Raw genomic sequence first — 13,500 nt, forward strand, 5'->3', positions numbered from 1 at the left:
TTAACCATGGAATGGAGGGGAAAAAATCAGGAAAGGCAAATCCATACTCAGTTCTCCACCTTCAGAATGCAAACATTGTTGATTTTTCTGCATTTATAAAGAATCTAAAAATAAATGGATATTTTACTAACCAACACCTAATCCATCTTTGCTTTGGAGCCAAGTTGAACCCATATAGTCTCCATGTCAAAAAAAAAAAAGTCTCAATATTAAATGTGCTCTGAAGTTTAGTCAAAGTAACAGAGAAAAAAGATGAAGCCAGAGCCTCCAGTCCATCGGAAGCCTGACGCCCCATCCCTTTGCCTTTCTCTGGTAGTTGTTGTTGTTCAACACTCAGTCATGTCCAACTCTTTGTGACACCATAAACTGCAGCACACCAGGCTTCCCTGTCCTCCTCTGTCTCCCGGAGTTTACTCTCAGTCATGTCCATTGAGTCGATGATGCCATCCAACCATCTCATCCTCTGTCACCCCCTTCTCCTCCTGCCCTCAATCTTTTCCAGCATCAGGATCTTTTCCAAAGAGTTGGCTTTTCACATCAGGTGGCCAAAGTATTGGAGCTTCAGCACCCATCCTTCCAATGAATATTCAGAGCTGACTTCCTTTAGGATGGACTGGTTTGATCTCCTTGCTGTCCAAGGAACTCTCAAGAGTCTTCTCCAGTACCCAATATACATTAACAACAATACAAGCACAGTCATTTTCATCATCCCCTGATTAATAAACCTATCTCATTGCTAATCTTCAGAACAATTCAGCAAGGTAAGCATCATACCATTTCAGATGAAATATTAAATTCAGAAAGAGACTAGGTAACTTGCTCAAACTAGTTAGTAGAGTTTAAACTGAGGTTGTAACTTCCCAGATGGCTCTGTGGTAAAGAACCCACCTGCTAATGCAGGAGAGGTGTGGGTTCTATCCCTGGGTTGGGAAGATCCCCTGGAGGAGGAAATGGCAACCTGCTGTAGTTTTCCTGCCTGGAGAATCCCATGGACAGAGGAGCCTGGTGGGCTATAGTCATGGGGTCACAAAGATAAGCATGCATGACATCATCAAATGAATAGAAAGCCATTGTTCTTTCCACTAACAAGAATTTTGTGTAAATGTTCACACAAAACTACTTGTCAAACTGGTTCAAAGTAGTTCACATGTCAAAACTACTTCCTATATATTTAGCATATAAAAGTTCCTCTGATCTAGTACTGAAACGTGGGACACTGACAAAATTACTACATCCTCTAGAAATGGTTCTGTTTTCAAAGAACTCCAGCAAATCAGAAGCCTGTTATTTCTACTAACTTCCAGAGAAAGCTCTAAAATTCACCTTGATGCTTTCTAGAGCACCTGGGTGCATCCCTCCATTCACAAGAAGGGACTCATCCAATCACTTGTCTATTCATCATTGAATTGCAATTTCAAGTGCTGAGTGTAAAGATCAATGGGTCCCCTTTTATGCTGAGGAGAAGAGGAGAGGTCTAAGAATGCCCATGTCTTCACGTATGGTGAGAGTTGCTATCATTTCCTTGGAACAGTGCACCTCGCAGATTATTTTCATGATGGCTTTATGGCATTGAGGTGCTCTCTTGCCACAGCTAGTTGGAGAAGATGCTTATATGGTTCCATGGTTTTGTGGCCAGGTGCCAAGAGTCTAAAGACCACTGGCCTAGAACCAGCACATCACAATGGAGAAACCAAGAAATACCAAAGAGTTTTACCTACAGATTCAAAGCCTTTAAGAACACTAATTAAAAAAAAAATTTTACTCTGATGTCAAATGCTAAGGAAGGTGTCTGTGCCACCAAAAAATCACCAGAGACTCTATATCAATAGCTGACTCTGGTGGCATGACACATGAAAAATGCACATAAGTGAAAGACCCCAAATCAAGTATTGCTTCCGATTCTAACCAATGGTGTGATCTGAAACAGGACACTCACCTCTACATTGACTGTCTCCTGATTTGAAAACAAAGACAAGGAGAGTTTCTCAAAATGTTATCATCGATGACTTTATGGCTATTTGATGGAAGAATCTGGAAAAGCAAGGTCACTATGGACATTGCAGTTGTCTAGACTCAAGGAATTAGTCTTGGAAAGAAACTGGATCTCAGAAATACAGAAAGGCAGAAAAAACTGGATTTGGATTTAGAGATGGCACAGATGCAAAGGGAAACACAGGAAATCAAAGGGACCATCCTGTAACATAACAAGCTCTGATTCTGTGTGCAAACAGACATTTGTAAGGAGTGACAGATGCAAAAGAAACCACCCATAATGCCACTCTGGCACTAATGTTGGGTAAATCCCATTTGCAATAATAATATGAGGGTGAGTCTCTTCATTTCAGCTCCAGGTTCAATTCACACCTATCTATCACTGCCAACATGACTTGTCAAGAAATGAAAACCACTTAATTCATAGGATCAGGGAAAAGGAACAACTTTATGAAGATACCTTCAAAATATGCTTTCTTTATATCTTAAAAACACTCTTTATAGTATTCTAAGAGGAAACAAAACAGTGAAATGCATAGTCTTTTCCCTTAAAATCTCTAAAAGCTAATGGAGTAGATAGAAAATCTATTCATAAATTCATAAATCCCAGGAAATGTAAATTACATGGCAACATAGCCAAACAAATGACCTATTTCTACATTTGAGACATTCTTCATGAATTTCAGATTTTTCTTTGTGAAAAGATAGTTTTGACCTCTATTCCAAAGGTATCTTGATTCCTAATCCTGTATTATGTGTCTAAGTGAGAAGAATCATTATGCAAGTTCATAAAACACTGATTTAAAGGGTTGTTTTGTTAAAAAAAAAAGAAAGTTCTAGCATTTGTTTCAAAATACGTGAAATGAAAAAAAAAAAAAAATCCATGTCTTGCATTCATTAACACATATTAAAACTTTTCCTGGAGGTGAGATGTGATTAATGGAATCATGAGTACCAGAATTTTCACTTACTCCATTACTCTTGCAAAAACTAAAATCACATATCAATAACAGAAAAGGCCTGTTTCTACCTTGTATAAGCCTTATTAATGCAACTTTGAGTGGTCTCTCTGGCCCATTATTTGAAAATAAATTGCAGGAGAGCTTTCTATTCAGGTTCTCAAAAATATACCTCAGATTTGTCATATTTAGGTTTTCAGAGCAGAGACTTTCATACAGAAGAAAAAAATCGAATCTGTATTTAGATCTTAAAAGGGGGTTGGGGATAAAGATAATAAAAATGGCTTGTTTCCTCACTTTTCTTCATTTGCTGTCTTGTAACCTGACACATAGGTTTTTGCACTGACCTGAGAAAAATCGATAAGTATGATAAATTACAATAATATTCAAGTCAGATAACATACAACTTGGCTGGAGAATATATAGATGACTTGATTTGGCTCTCCCAGATCTGAAGTCAGTTTTGATTATGCACTTTTCTTAAATTTCAACTCAACATATCATCAGTTCCCACATGCAAAGAATTTCTAAGGAAATTCAGTCATTTCTGGAAACCAAACTTCTGGAAAGAGAATATTAAACCATGATCACTTCGAAGAAGATCCTAAACAGTTTAGCAGCTGAAAATAGTACAAATCAGTCAGGTTGTTATAAATTTTTACTGAATGCCTTATAATAAATCAACTGTAATTACTTAGCATATTAAGATCATTTGTGTGAGTGTGTGTACGACCCTATGGAACAGAGCCCACCAAGCTCTTCTGTCCATGGGATTCTCCAGGCAATGGAATAGGTTGCCATTCCCTCTTCCAGGTGATCTTCCCTACCTAGGAATCAAATCCACACCTCCTGCATTGCAGGTGGATTCTTTACCCATGAGCCACCTGGGAAGCCCATGGTAATGTACACACACACACACACACACACACACACACACATATGCTTCAGTTCAGTTCAGTTCAGTTGCTCAGTCGTGTCCGACTCTTTGCGACCCCATGAATTGCAGCACGCTAGGCCTCCCTGTCCATCACCAACTCCCGGAGTTCACTCAGACTCACATCCATCGAGTCAGTGATGCTATCCAGCCATCTCATCCTCTGTCGTCCCCTTTTCCTCCTGCCCTCAATCCCTCCCAGCATCAGAGTCTTTTCCAATGAGTCAACTCTTCGCATGAGGTGGCCAAAGTACTGGAGTTTCAGCTTTAGCATCATTGCTTCCAAAGAAATCCCAGGGCTGATCTCCTTCAGAATGGACTGGTTGGATCTCCTTGCAGTCCAAGGGACTCTCAAGAGTCTTCTCCAACACCACAGTTCAAAAGCATCAATTCTTCGGCACTCAGCCTTCTTCACAGTCCAACTCTCATATCCATACATGACCACAGGAAAAAACATAGCCTTGACTATACGGACCTTTGTTGGCAAAGTGATGTCTCTGCTTTTCAATATGCTATCTAGGTTGGACATAACTTTCCTTCCAAGGAGTAAGCGTCTTTTAATTTCATGGCTACGGTCATCATCTGCAGTGACTTTGGAGCCCAAAAAAATAAAGTCTGACACTGTTTCCACTGTTTCCCCATCTATTTCCCATGAAGTGATGGGACCAGATGCCATGATCTTCGTTTTCTGAATGATGAGCTTTAAGCCAACTTTTTCACTCTCCTCTTTCACTTTCATCAAGTTTAGTATTTTCATTAATGTAAATACAAAATTACCCTTGCAAAAAAACACAATAATCTTCTCAGATAATTTAGACACATAGTGACAATAAGAATAAAAATATGGAGTTGACCAGCAAAGTTCATTTAGGCTTTTCCATAAGCTGTTACCAGAAAACCTGAACAAACTTTCTGGCCAACCCAATATGCCCTAAGTTTTACCCTGGGACAGAAGTTAAACAAGCCTCTTCACATGGATTGTCACTAATCCTTGCCGCTTTCTCCCCATCCCCTTCCTTTAAAGAGAAGAACAGGTTTCAGAGGGGTTAAATCATTTGCTCTACATTGCACAGCAAATGGCAAAAGAAAGATTCAGTCTGAAATTGTTGGACTCTGTTTTCAACCCTACATAATGTCACCTTCTTCTCCAAAATATAATTAATCTGAGAATCATTTGGCAATTCCAAAATATATTGCAGAAGATGCTGTTCTGGTTAGTGGGAAAAAGCACATTATCTGCAAATTGGTTTAAAAATTATTAATGCTTTAACAATTCTGAAATAAACCATGGGATGAACAAACTTGAAAAGAAAATGAAAATAATTTTCTATTATGTAGAAGACATTACCAAGAGTGCTGTTAACATCAATTACAGTTTGAAATAAAATGTTTTTTCTATCAGCTTCAGATAGAAGCCAGTTTTCTGCATTTGGTCTGGCGGCTGGGTGTTATATTTACCATAACATACAAGTATGTCTGAAACCTTAGGAATTTAGGGCAGTTTAAGGAAAATGAATGAATAATAGATGAAGTCTCTCTTAAATGTCCCATTCTCCCTACTGAGCCTACTCCCCAGCTTCCTCTCTTACCCTGGAAATGACAAGCCTTCTTTTAGTGAATACATAATAAATGATAAGAATATTAAAAAAAAAAAAAAAAAGAATATCTACCAGGTAGGGGAATGGTATATACACATTTTAAAAGCCTTGGAAAACATGTGTTGTCTGGATGGAGAAAAGTAAACAGAGGTTGGCTATTGCCAAAAAGCTTGTAGACCAGGTCAAGTACAAATTTTTACACAAGACTGAGCTGGAAATAATCAGTACTGAACTATATGACTTCTGAAGGAGAGGCAGCATACACTTTTCACTGAAGTATTTCTAACTTTATATGAAGATGTGTTTATGAAGAAGTTTATGTTTCCTCCACTATTTATTTTTGCTCTTTTGGAGCTTTTAGAGGTCTTCAAGTAGGGAGAGCTCCACCCTTTCCTGGTTGACACATATTTTAGTACATATCCCCATTAAAATGTTTCAGTAAGATATTAACTTGATTAGAACCCACAGAGTCACTCAGCAAGTATGAAAATACATGGAGGTAACTTTAATAGTCAGACATCAAAAATGTTGTGTATATTTAAATATTGCAATGGAATAGCTGTTAAAAAAAAAAAAAGTATGTGTAAAAATATTTCAAATTATCTGAGCCCAATACTGGGTTACTTAGTCTCACTCCCAATGATAGTAGGCACACCCACCCTGGGCTCCTCAGGGGACTCCACTTGCGATGCACATTTTCCTGTTCCAAAACTAAAATCTCATCTCCTGAGATATTTCTGTAAGCCACACCCCTCTTTTCTCTTTCTCCATGCTTATTACCAATATAAGTACATTGAAAACAATATGCATGTTCAGCAGCTAATTCCTTGGAGAAGGAAATGGCAATCCACTCCAGTGTTCTTGCCTGGAGAATCCCAGGGATGGAGGAGCCTGGTGGGCTGCCATCTATGGGGTCGCGCAGAGTCGGACACGACTGAAGTGACTTAGCAGCAGCAGCAGCAGCAGCAGCAGCAGTGAGACTTAACCAATGTTTACTTTTAGCATGGCCTCTTAAAGAGTAGGACAGTAAAGAAGTGAGGCTTTTTAAAATTTTTGTTTGTTTAATTTTATTTGAAGGATAACTGCCTTATAGTATTGCATTGGTTTCTACCAAACATCAACATGAATCAGCCATAGGTTTACCCATGTCCCCTCCCAATTGAACATACCTTCTACCTCCCTCCCCATCCCACTCCTCTAGGTTATTACTGAGTCCTGGTTTGAGTTTCCTGATTCATACAGCACATTCCCACTGGCTATCTATTATACATATGGTAATGTATGTAACTCTATACAGCCCACCCCACCCAAGCCATGTTCATAAGTCTGTTCTCAATGTCTGTGTCTCCACTGCTGCCTTGCAAATATGTTCATCAGTACCCTCTTTCTAGATTCTATATATATGCACTAATATACAATAATTGATTTCTCTTTCTGACTTACTTCATTCTGTATAATAGGCTCTAGGTTCATCCACTTCATTAGGACTGACTCAAATGTGTTCCTTTTTATGGCTGAGTAATATTCCATTGTATATATGTACCATAGCTTCTTTATCCATTCATCTGTCAATAGACATATAGGTTGCTTCCGTGTCCTGGGTATTGTTAACAGAGCTGCAATGAAAATTTGGGTACATGTGTCTTTTTCAATTTTGGTAGAGAAGTGAGTTTTCATTGAGTGGAAATAAGGATGTTATGAAATATTGTAAAGTCTGCATTTCTGCCAACTCAATGCCTAACTCAGTAATATTTACTATATCATTAAAATATTTTTATGCATGTGAAAACTCATATGTAATCACATACATATGTGTACTAATTAATGCAATATTCTGGAAAATACTAAAATGATATAGCAGCTGTACATGACTCAATGATCCTCTAAGTTTCTTCCTCCCTGGGTTCCTGTTCCCAAACTATACATGTAATGAAAGCACTTTGTATGAGATAAGCATTTTTCAAAAGCTTTTACTTATTATTTCATTCAGTCCTTACAACAATCAGGTATAGGATCTATAGCCACCTCCATTCACAGATGAAATACAGAAAATGACTTATCTTGCTACCCAAAACACAGCAATGACTATCAGAGCTGAGATATGAATTTGAATCTGAGCTTTCCAGTGCATAATATATAGATAGTGGTAAATAAATACTCCGGTTGATGGCACAAAAACTCACAGTCCTAGTTGCAGCATCCTAGCTTTGTGGCAGTGCTAATGGTAAAGAACCAGCCCACAATGCAGGAGATACAAGATTTAGGTTCAATCCCTGGGTTGGGAAGGTCCCCTGGAGGAGCACATGGCAACCCACTCCAGTATTCTTGCCTGGAGAATCCCATGGACATAGGAGCCTGGAGGGCTATAGTCAGTCCACAGGGTCACAAAGAGTTGGACACAGCTGAAGGAACTCAGCATGCCATGCATGCTACATGATACCCTATAAATAAATTTAAAATGTGTCTATAAGTACTAAAAGTCTAAAACATAATATAATCATAAATGGTCCAAGAAACCAAAGTTTGAAAATAATTTTAATTTTACTTAGACTTGGAGAAATTGGTTCTAGTGTTTTGTTTCCAATATAATGCTCTTCATAAGATAATGCAGCATTAATATTTAATAATACAATTTTATTTAACTTGTTTTTATATACTTTAATCTTTCTTAAATGTGCAATATGCTCAGTCTTTCAAATAAACAGAGAGATCAGAAGCTTATAAGCAAGGAACGTTTTGTGGTGTGTTCTAAACTCAGCAGATAAAATGTTGTACATATTTGCAGTAAGACATATATATATAATATATGTAATAAGAAATTAAGGGATGATAGGACTTCCCTGGTGGATCAGATGGTAAAGCTTCTGTCTACAATGTGGGAGACCTGGGTTCGATCCCTGGGTCAGGAAGATTCCCTGGAGAAGGAAATGGCAACCCACTCCAGTACTCTTGCCTAGAAAATCCCATGGACGGAAGAGCCTGGTGTCCATGGGGTCGCAAAGAGTCGGACACGACTGAGCAACTTCACTTTTTCTTTCACTTTAGGATGTATATATCTCCTAAGTTATGGATGGCATCATTGATTCAATGGACATGAACTTGGGCAAACTCCGGGAGATGGTGAGAGATAGAGAGGCCTGGCATGCTGCAGTCCATGGGGTCACAAAGAGTCAGATATAACTTGGTGACTGAACAACAAGTTATAAAAACTTCTACATAGCACCTGTATCAAATGTCTTTTATAACCAAATGATACAGAATTCTTCCACCAATAAGATACTATGTATTTTATATTGAATGTTGAGAAGTAATACATTTTCTGTTAAAGTTTCTTAACATGATTTCTAAAAGCTTTCTTTGACGTTCTGTGTTAAAAACAATATAAACTAAATTATGACATATTTATGTATTAGGGAAGAATAACTTTTTTATGAATTCATTAAGTATTCATTTGAAATTTTTAATCAGGTTTGTTGACCAAAGTGGAAGTAAAAATACTGGATCCTAATTTCTTTGTGAAAACTTTAGGTTAATATCACCTAAAAGTCAAAAGTACCCTAATATTTTACAAAAGGCATTTTACGTATTATCTATTTAACCCCAATTTTGTTCATGAACTATTTCATTAATAGGCTGTTATGTAAGAGAGTAAGAGAGTGGATTTCTACTAGAATGAGTTTTACTGTTGTTGTTGATTTTTTATGCATAACTAATGCTGCCTCTGCAGCCAAACAGTTGTTTATAAAAATACACTTTTTAGTCATACTTCAGGAAATAAGGTTATAGTTTTTTTTCTTGTTTAATTTTTTTGTTTGTTTGTTTGCTTTTTTGTTGTTGGGTTTGGTTTTTTGGAGCTGAGAGACCCATCAAACATTTTAGGAAATATTTTTACCCATTGGACTCAGCAGAAGGGTGCCACCTGGTGGCAACTTGAGCAAATTCTAAACCAGGTCTAACTATAAAAGGTATGTTTAAGAAGCCTCGAAAGTCTTACCACTACCAAGGGCAAATGATAGAAATATTTTTTTTAAGTTCCTATGTACTTATCAGGATATATCTGGTTTTATATTATTTTAAGAGATACTAACCTAATTTTTTAATTTCAAGATTTATTATTTACATTTACAGTTGAAGAGTTAAACAAAATCTTTACCTATTTTATATTCAAGGTAAATTTATACACATGCATATGTAATATTTGCAATTCTTCTGCATTATGCCAGTAGAAGGGTGTTGAACTGTAACTGTGTAAAGGTTAGAAGATGGAGCTTTAGAGTTAAAAGAGCTTATTTTTTTAACTGCCATAGACTAGGACTATGTCTCATCTGTACCACTTATGAAGACAAGGTTGACCAAGTTGTTTAGTTACTTGAGAGAATTCTCTGTTCTCATCCCTAAACTAGGAATAATAACAAGACCTAACTTAAAAATTGTCAGCTTTGAGGATCAAGTAGGAAAATGCATTCAGTGAGTGTTACCTTATCAACCCAGAGGACAGTACTCAGCACATGGCAAGCACACAGGAAGTGATTTCCAAATCTAATAATAAGTTACAACTAGCCACTCAAGATTATGTATTCCCTGATGTAAAATGGATATTGATTACGTTAAGTGGGAATGACTGCTTCTACCCACAGCTAAGCATTTATTTTTAGACATTTTGTAAATGTGGAGTGTTATAAAAACAACAGAAGTAACTGTTGTAAACATTTATTTAATCAATGAAGCTTTAAAGGCAAGACTACTGAGATGATGAAAATATCTCCAATGATTCAGAACAGTAATAAAAATATGCAGTCCCTGTTACTCTTGTTGCATCTGCTCCCAGAGGAGGGGCTACCTCTGGTCATGGCACCCTACGCTAGAAGACAGTAGTAGATAAGGTGAAATAGGGATGTCGAACTCTCTAAAAGGCCACAACAACAATTAAATTATGTGGTTCATAATCATCTCACGGAGAAGAAAGACTCTGGTCTTCCATGATGCTGTTCTTGGAAATGGGTATTTGATGGCCTCTGGACAAGGCATCTTTGAGGTTTCATAATAATCACTGCCACAAAAAGCAAAAGACCTTTCTGGCAATATTCAAAAGCTTAAATCACTCAAAATCAACACCTAGCAAGTGACTTACTGGAACACGCCTCCTATTAAACCATTAAGTAGGATTTCATAAAGCTACATTTTTAATTTTGTGAATCTTTTTTTTTTCCCAGAAATATCACAGAAACTTGAACAATCGATCTTGTCTATATGGAGGTATTATATCTGGGGCCACATGAGAGTTACCTAACAACTGCAGAATTAAATCACAATGACTAATACTATTAATAAAAAACCTAGACTCTTAAAAGAAATAGTTTAAGCCATCACAGCAATTGTCCACATCATCTGCTCATCATTTTGTATGTCAAGCTTTAGACAAAGAATAGACTACACATAGGTATATTCTGGGATTGCCTAGAAAACTCCCAGTGGGATGCTGCCATGTATATTTCAGTCTTCCTTTCCTTTCCCTTGAGAAATCAATCTCTTTCATTTTAGCTCAAGTGTAATATGCATACCATTGACATTGTAAAATCATGTCAGTGCTCAGAAAGGCACTTAAAAAAACTCAATTAAAACAAGAGTTCTACAAATGGCCACTCCCTGACTATTTGAAGTGGCATAAGCAAAAATGCACACTAACAACAGATTCAAGCTTGAGGCTCTGTCTTCATGTGAATTTTAAGTACCAGATTAGTTCTGAAAAAAGGCTTTGCTGTGGATATACAGCTTGTCCACTATTTACATAAACATTTTCAGCTTCTGTATCCTCTGCTTCTTCCTCCCCACCTCCACCATCACTGAACTGTTTGCAGAGCCTCAAGTAACCAGCTGGTGTCACAGGTTAGTGAGTAAAGATTTCATGTGGAAACTCTCACCTGACTAATCATTCTTATTGGTAGTATCATTCCAAGTGCAGTAGAGAGGCTCAGTGGCTTATTAATGAAATTTAAGAGCTGTCAGCCTGAAAGAGGATGTTAAATCCATGCTCCTCTCCTGAAATTATTTTTATAATCAGATAACCCGTTGCTACCTTGTGATGTGTGCTGGAGGGAGCAGGGAAAAGAGATACAAGGAGAAAGGACAGGTTATATACATGTTTTAATATTTTCATACTTTTCTCAGGGTAAGGAGCAAAAAGAATGGTTTAAGAAAACAAGTGCTTTATAAAAACTGCAACATCCATCTCAGTAAAGGGAGGGGGCTTTAAGTCTGAGTAATCCTCACCACCTATGTGAAACATATGTGAGCAAAATGAGAAGGGTGGGGGAAGGGCGAAAGAGAGGCCACTAGCCAGGAGCGACAGCCAGGACTAGAACATTAATAACGGCAGCCCTAGAGTCGCCCCCTCTGCCTCCCACCACTCTGAGCGGACAGCTCCCCTTCACTAACTCCTCAATGCTTAAAATATGCGAAGAGCTGAGCCCTACTGTAGCCTCGCTGTTTGCACCCCCTTCATCCACTTCTAGCAATGAGCTCGAAGTGTCTCCGCCAGAAATGCTTTGAGAGGCCTTCAATAGTGCGCTCGGGGCAGAGAGACCACCTCTGGACCCCGGCGCCTCCATCCTCCAGCTCCGTGGTTATCCGCAGACCTAAGTACAACCCTCTTGGTTCAGACTCTCTAAATGAGTAAACGTGACAGCCTCCCTCCTCTCGGCCAGGGCACCTCGGCGCTCCCGACCCTCCAACTTTGGGAAAAGACGACACCGAACTCACGAGTCACCCCAACCCAGGGACAGAGACGAGATGGAGATTCACCGTATGGTTATGCTACAGATTCCTAAAGACCGAAACAAAACGGGGTGACCAGAGAGGAAAGACAGAAAACGGACTAAAATTACCCTCAGCCAGCACAGCGCACCCCCTCATTTCTGCAGAAACAACACATCTGGACTCAACAAATCACTAAAGCCACTATCTTCCCAGTTCCACCTAATCATGCCTTTTTGCTCCAAGCTCGGTTCCAAGCAGACAACAGATGCGTGGTACACCCTCTTCCCCCATTTTGCGTCCCTCACCCCCACCCCCGTCCCGGTCTCCTCAAAGGAAAACAGAAAGGAAAGGAAGTACTCTGATGGCCTAAAGGTCATCTGCCTACTCGGGTAAGCTTTGGTCTCAGCTACGTGAAAACAGGGTTCGAACCCAGCAAGTGGAAGCCTCCAAGAGAGCAGCAATTCCTCCAACGTGCTTCAATAGGAGCCAAGAGGTCCCCATTTCTTGGCCCCGGCCACCTCCCCTCCGTCGGGGGCCGGCCCGAGGGGTTGCCCAGGCCACCCCTCCTTTACCTCTCTGCCCCCTTCCCCCGCGGCTCTCCACCTTGCGCATCCTCTCGCCCGGCCCCGGAGCGCACTCGGAGGCTCTAACTTCGTGCAGAGTCCATGGATGAGCTGAGGAGAGCCTGGAACTGGGGCGGGGGTGGGTGGGGAGAAGGAGGCGTGGGAGCTGAGCCCTGGAGGAGGGGCGGGGGAAGCGCGGGTTGGAGTCTCCCTTCCTGGGAGGGCCTGGCCGCAGCTGCCAACTCTCACCTGGTCCGCCGGCTGCGCCTGGCTCGCCCTGGCCCCTGGGGTGGGCTGTTGCTCCTGCTTCATGGCTGTCATCGCCCGCGGCCCGTGTTGGCGCTCACTTCCTCGCGGGCACTTCAGACTCGGGGACCGTCACTTGGCAGGGATTGCATGTCACAGGCTCCCGATGCTCTCCGAATTGGCGGAAGGCAAAGCGGCAGCGACGGGGTGGGGGGAGGGGAGCGATGGGGAGGGGAAGAGGAGCGGCACCAGGCAAGCTCCCCCTCGCAGGATCCCTCCTTCGGCCACCGCAGACCCTCTAACTCCCCACTCCCCCCGCCCCCCACCACCACCCCACCACCCCAAAGCGTAGACAGCCCTGGAGAGCGGACACCACCAAGTGACAAGTTAGCGGAGCGGCGAGCGGCTGGAGAGCGGCACCTGACAGTGCTGGAGCGTTGTCTCGCAGTCCC

The 13,500-nt window shown here is 40.3% G+C and overlaps 1 protein-coding gene across 1 annotated transcript in view; it reads right to left on the minus strand.

The window, feature by feature from the left end:
- DPP10 (dipeptidyl peptidase like 10) overlaps positions 1 to 13,123 on the minus strand; it is an 800,722-nt gene extending 787,599 nt beyond the window's left edge. Inside the window, exon 1 of the mRNA XM_005898074.2 lies at positions 13,052 to 13,123. Within this exon, the coding sequence (XP_005898136.1) occupies positions 13,052 to 13,123 (72 nt within the window). The remainder of the gene's footprint in view (positions 1 to 13,051) is intronic.
- Between the last annotated feature and the right edge of the window lie 377 nt (positions 13,124 to 13,500).

The sequence above is a fragment of the Bos mutus genome, chromosome 2 (genome assembly GCF_027580195.1).
Source record: "Bos mutus isolate GX-2022 chromosome 2, NWIPB_WYAK_1.1, whole genome shotgun sequence".
NCBI lineage: Eukaryota > Metazoa > Chordata > Mammalia > Artiodactyla > Bovidae > Bos > Bos mutus.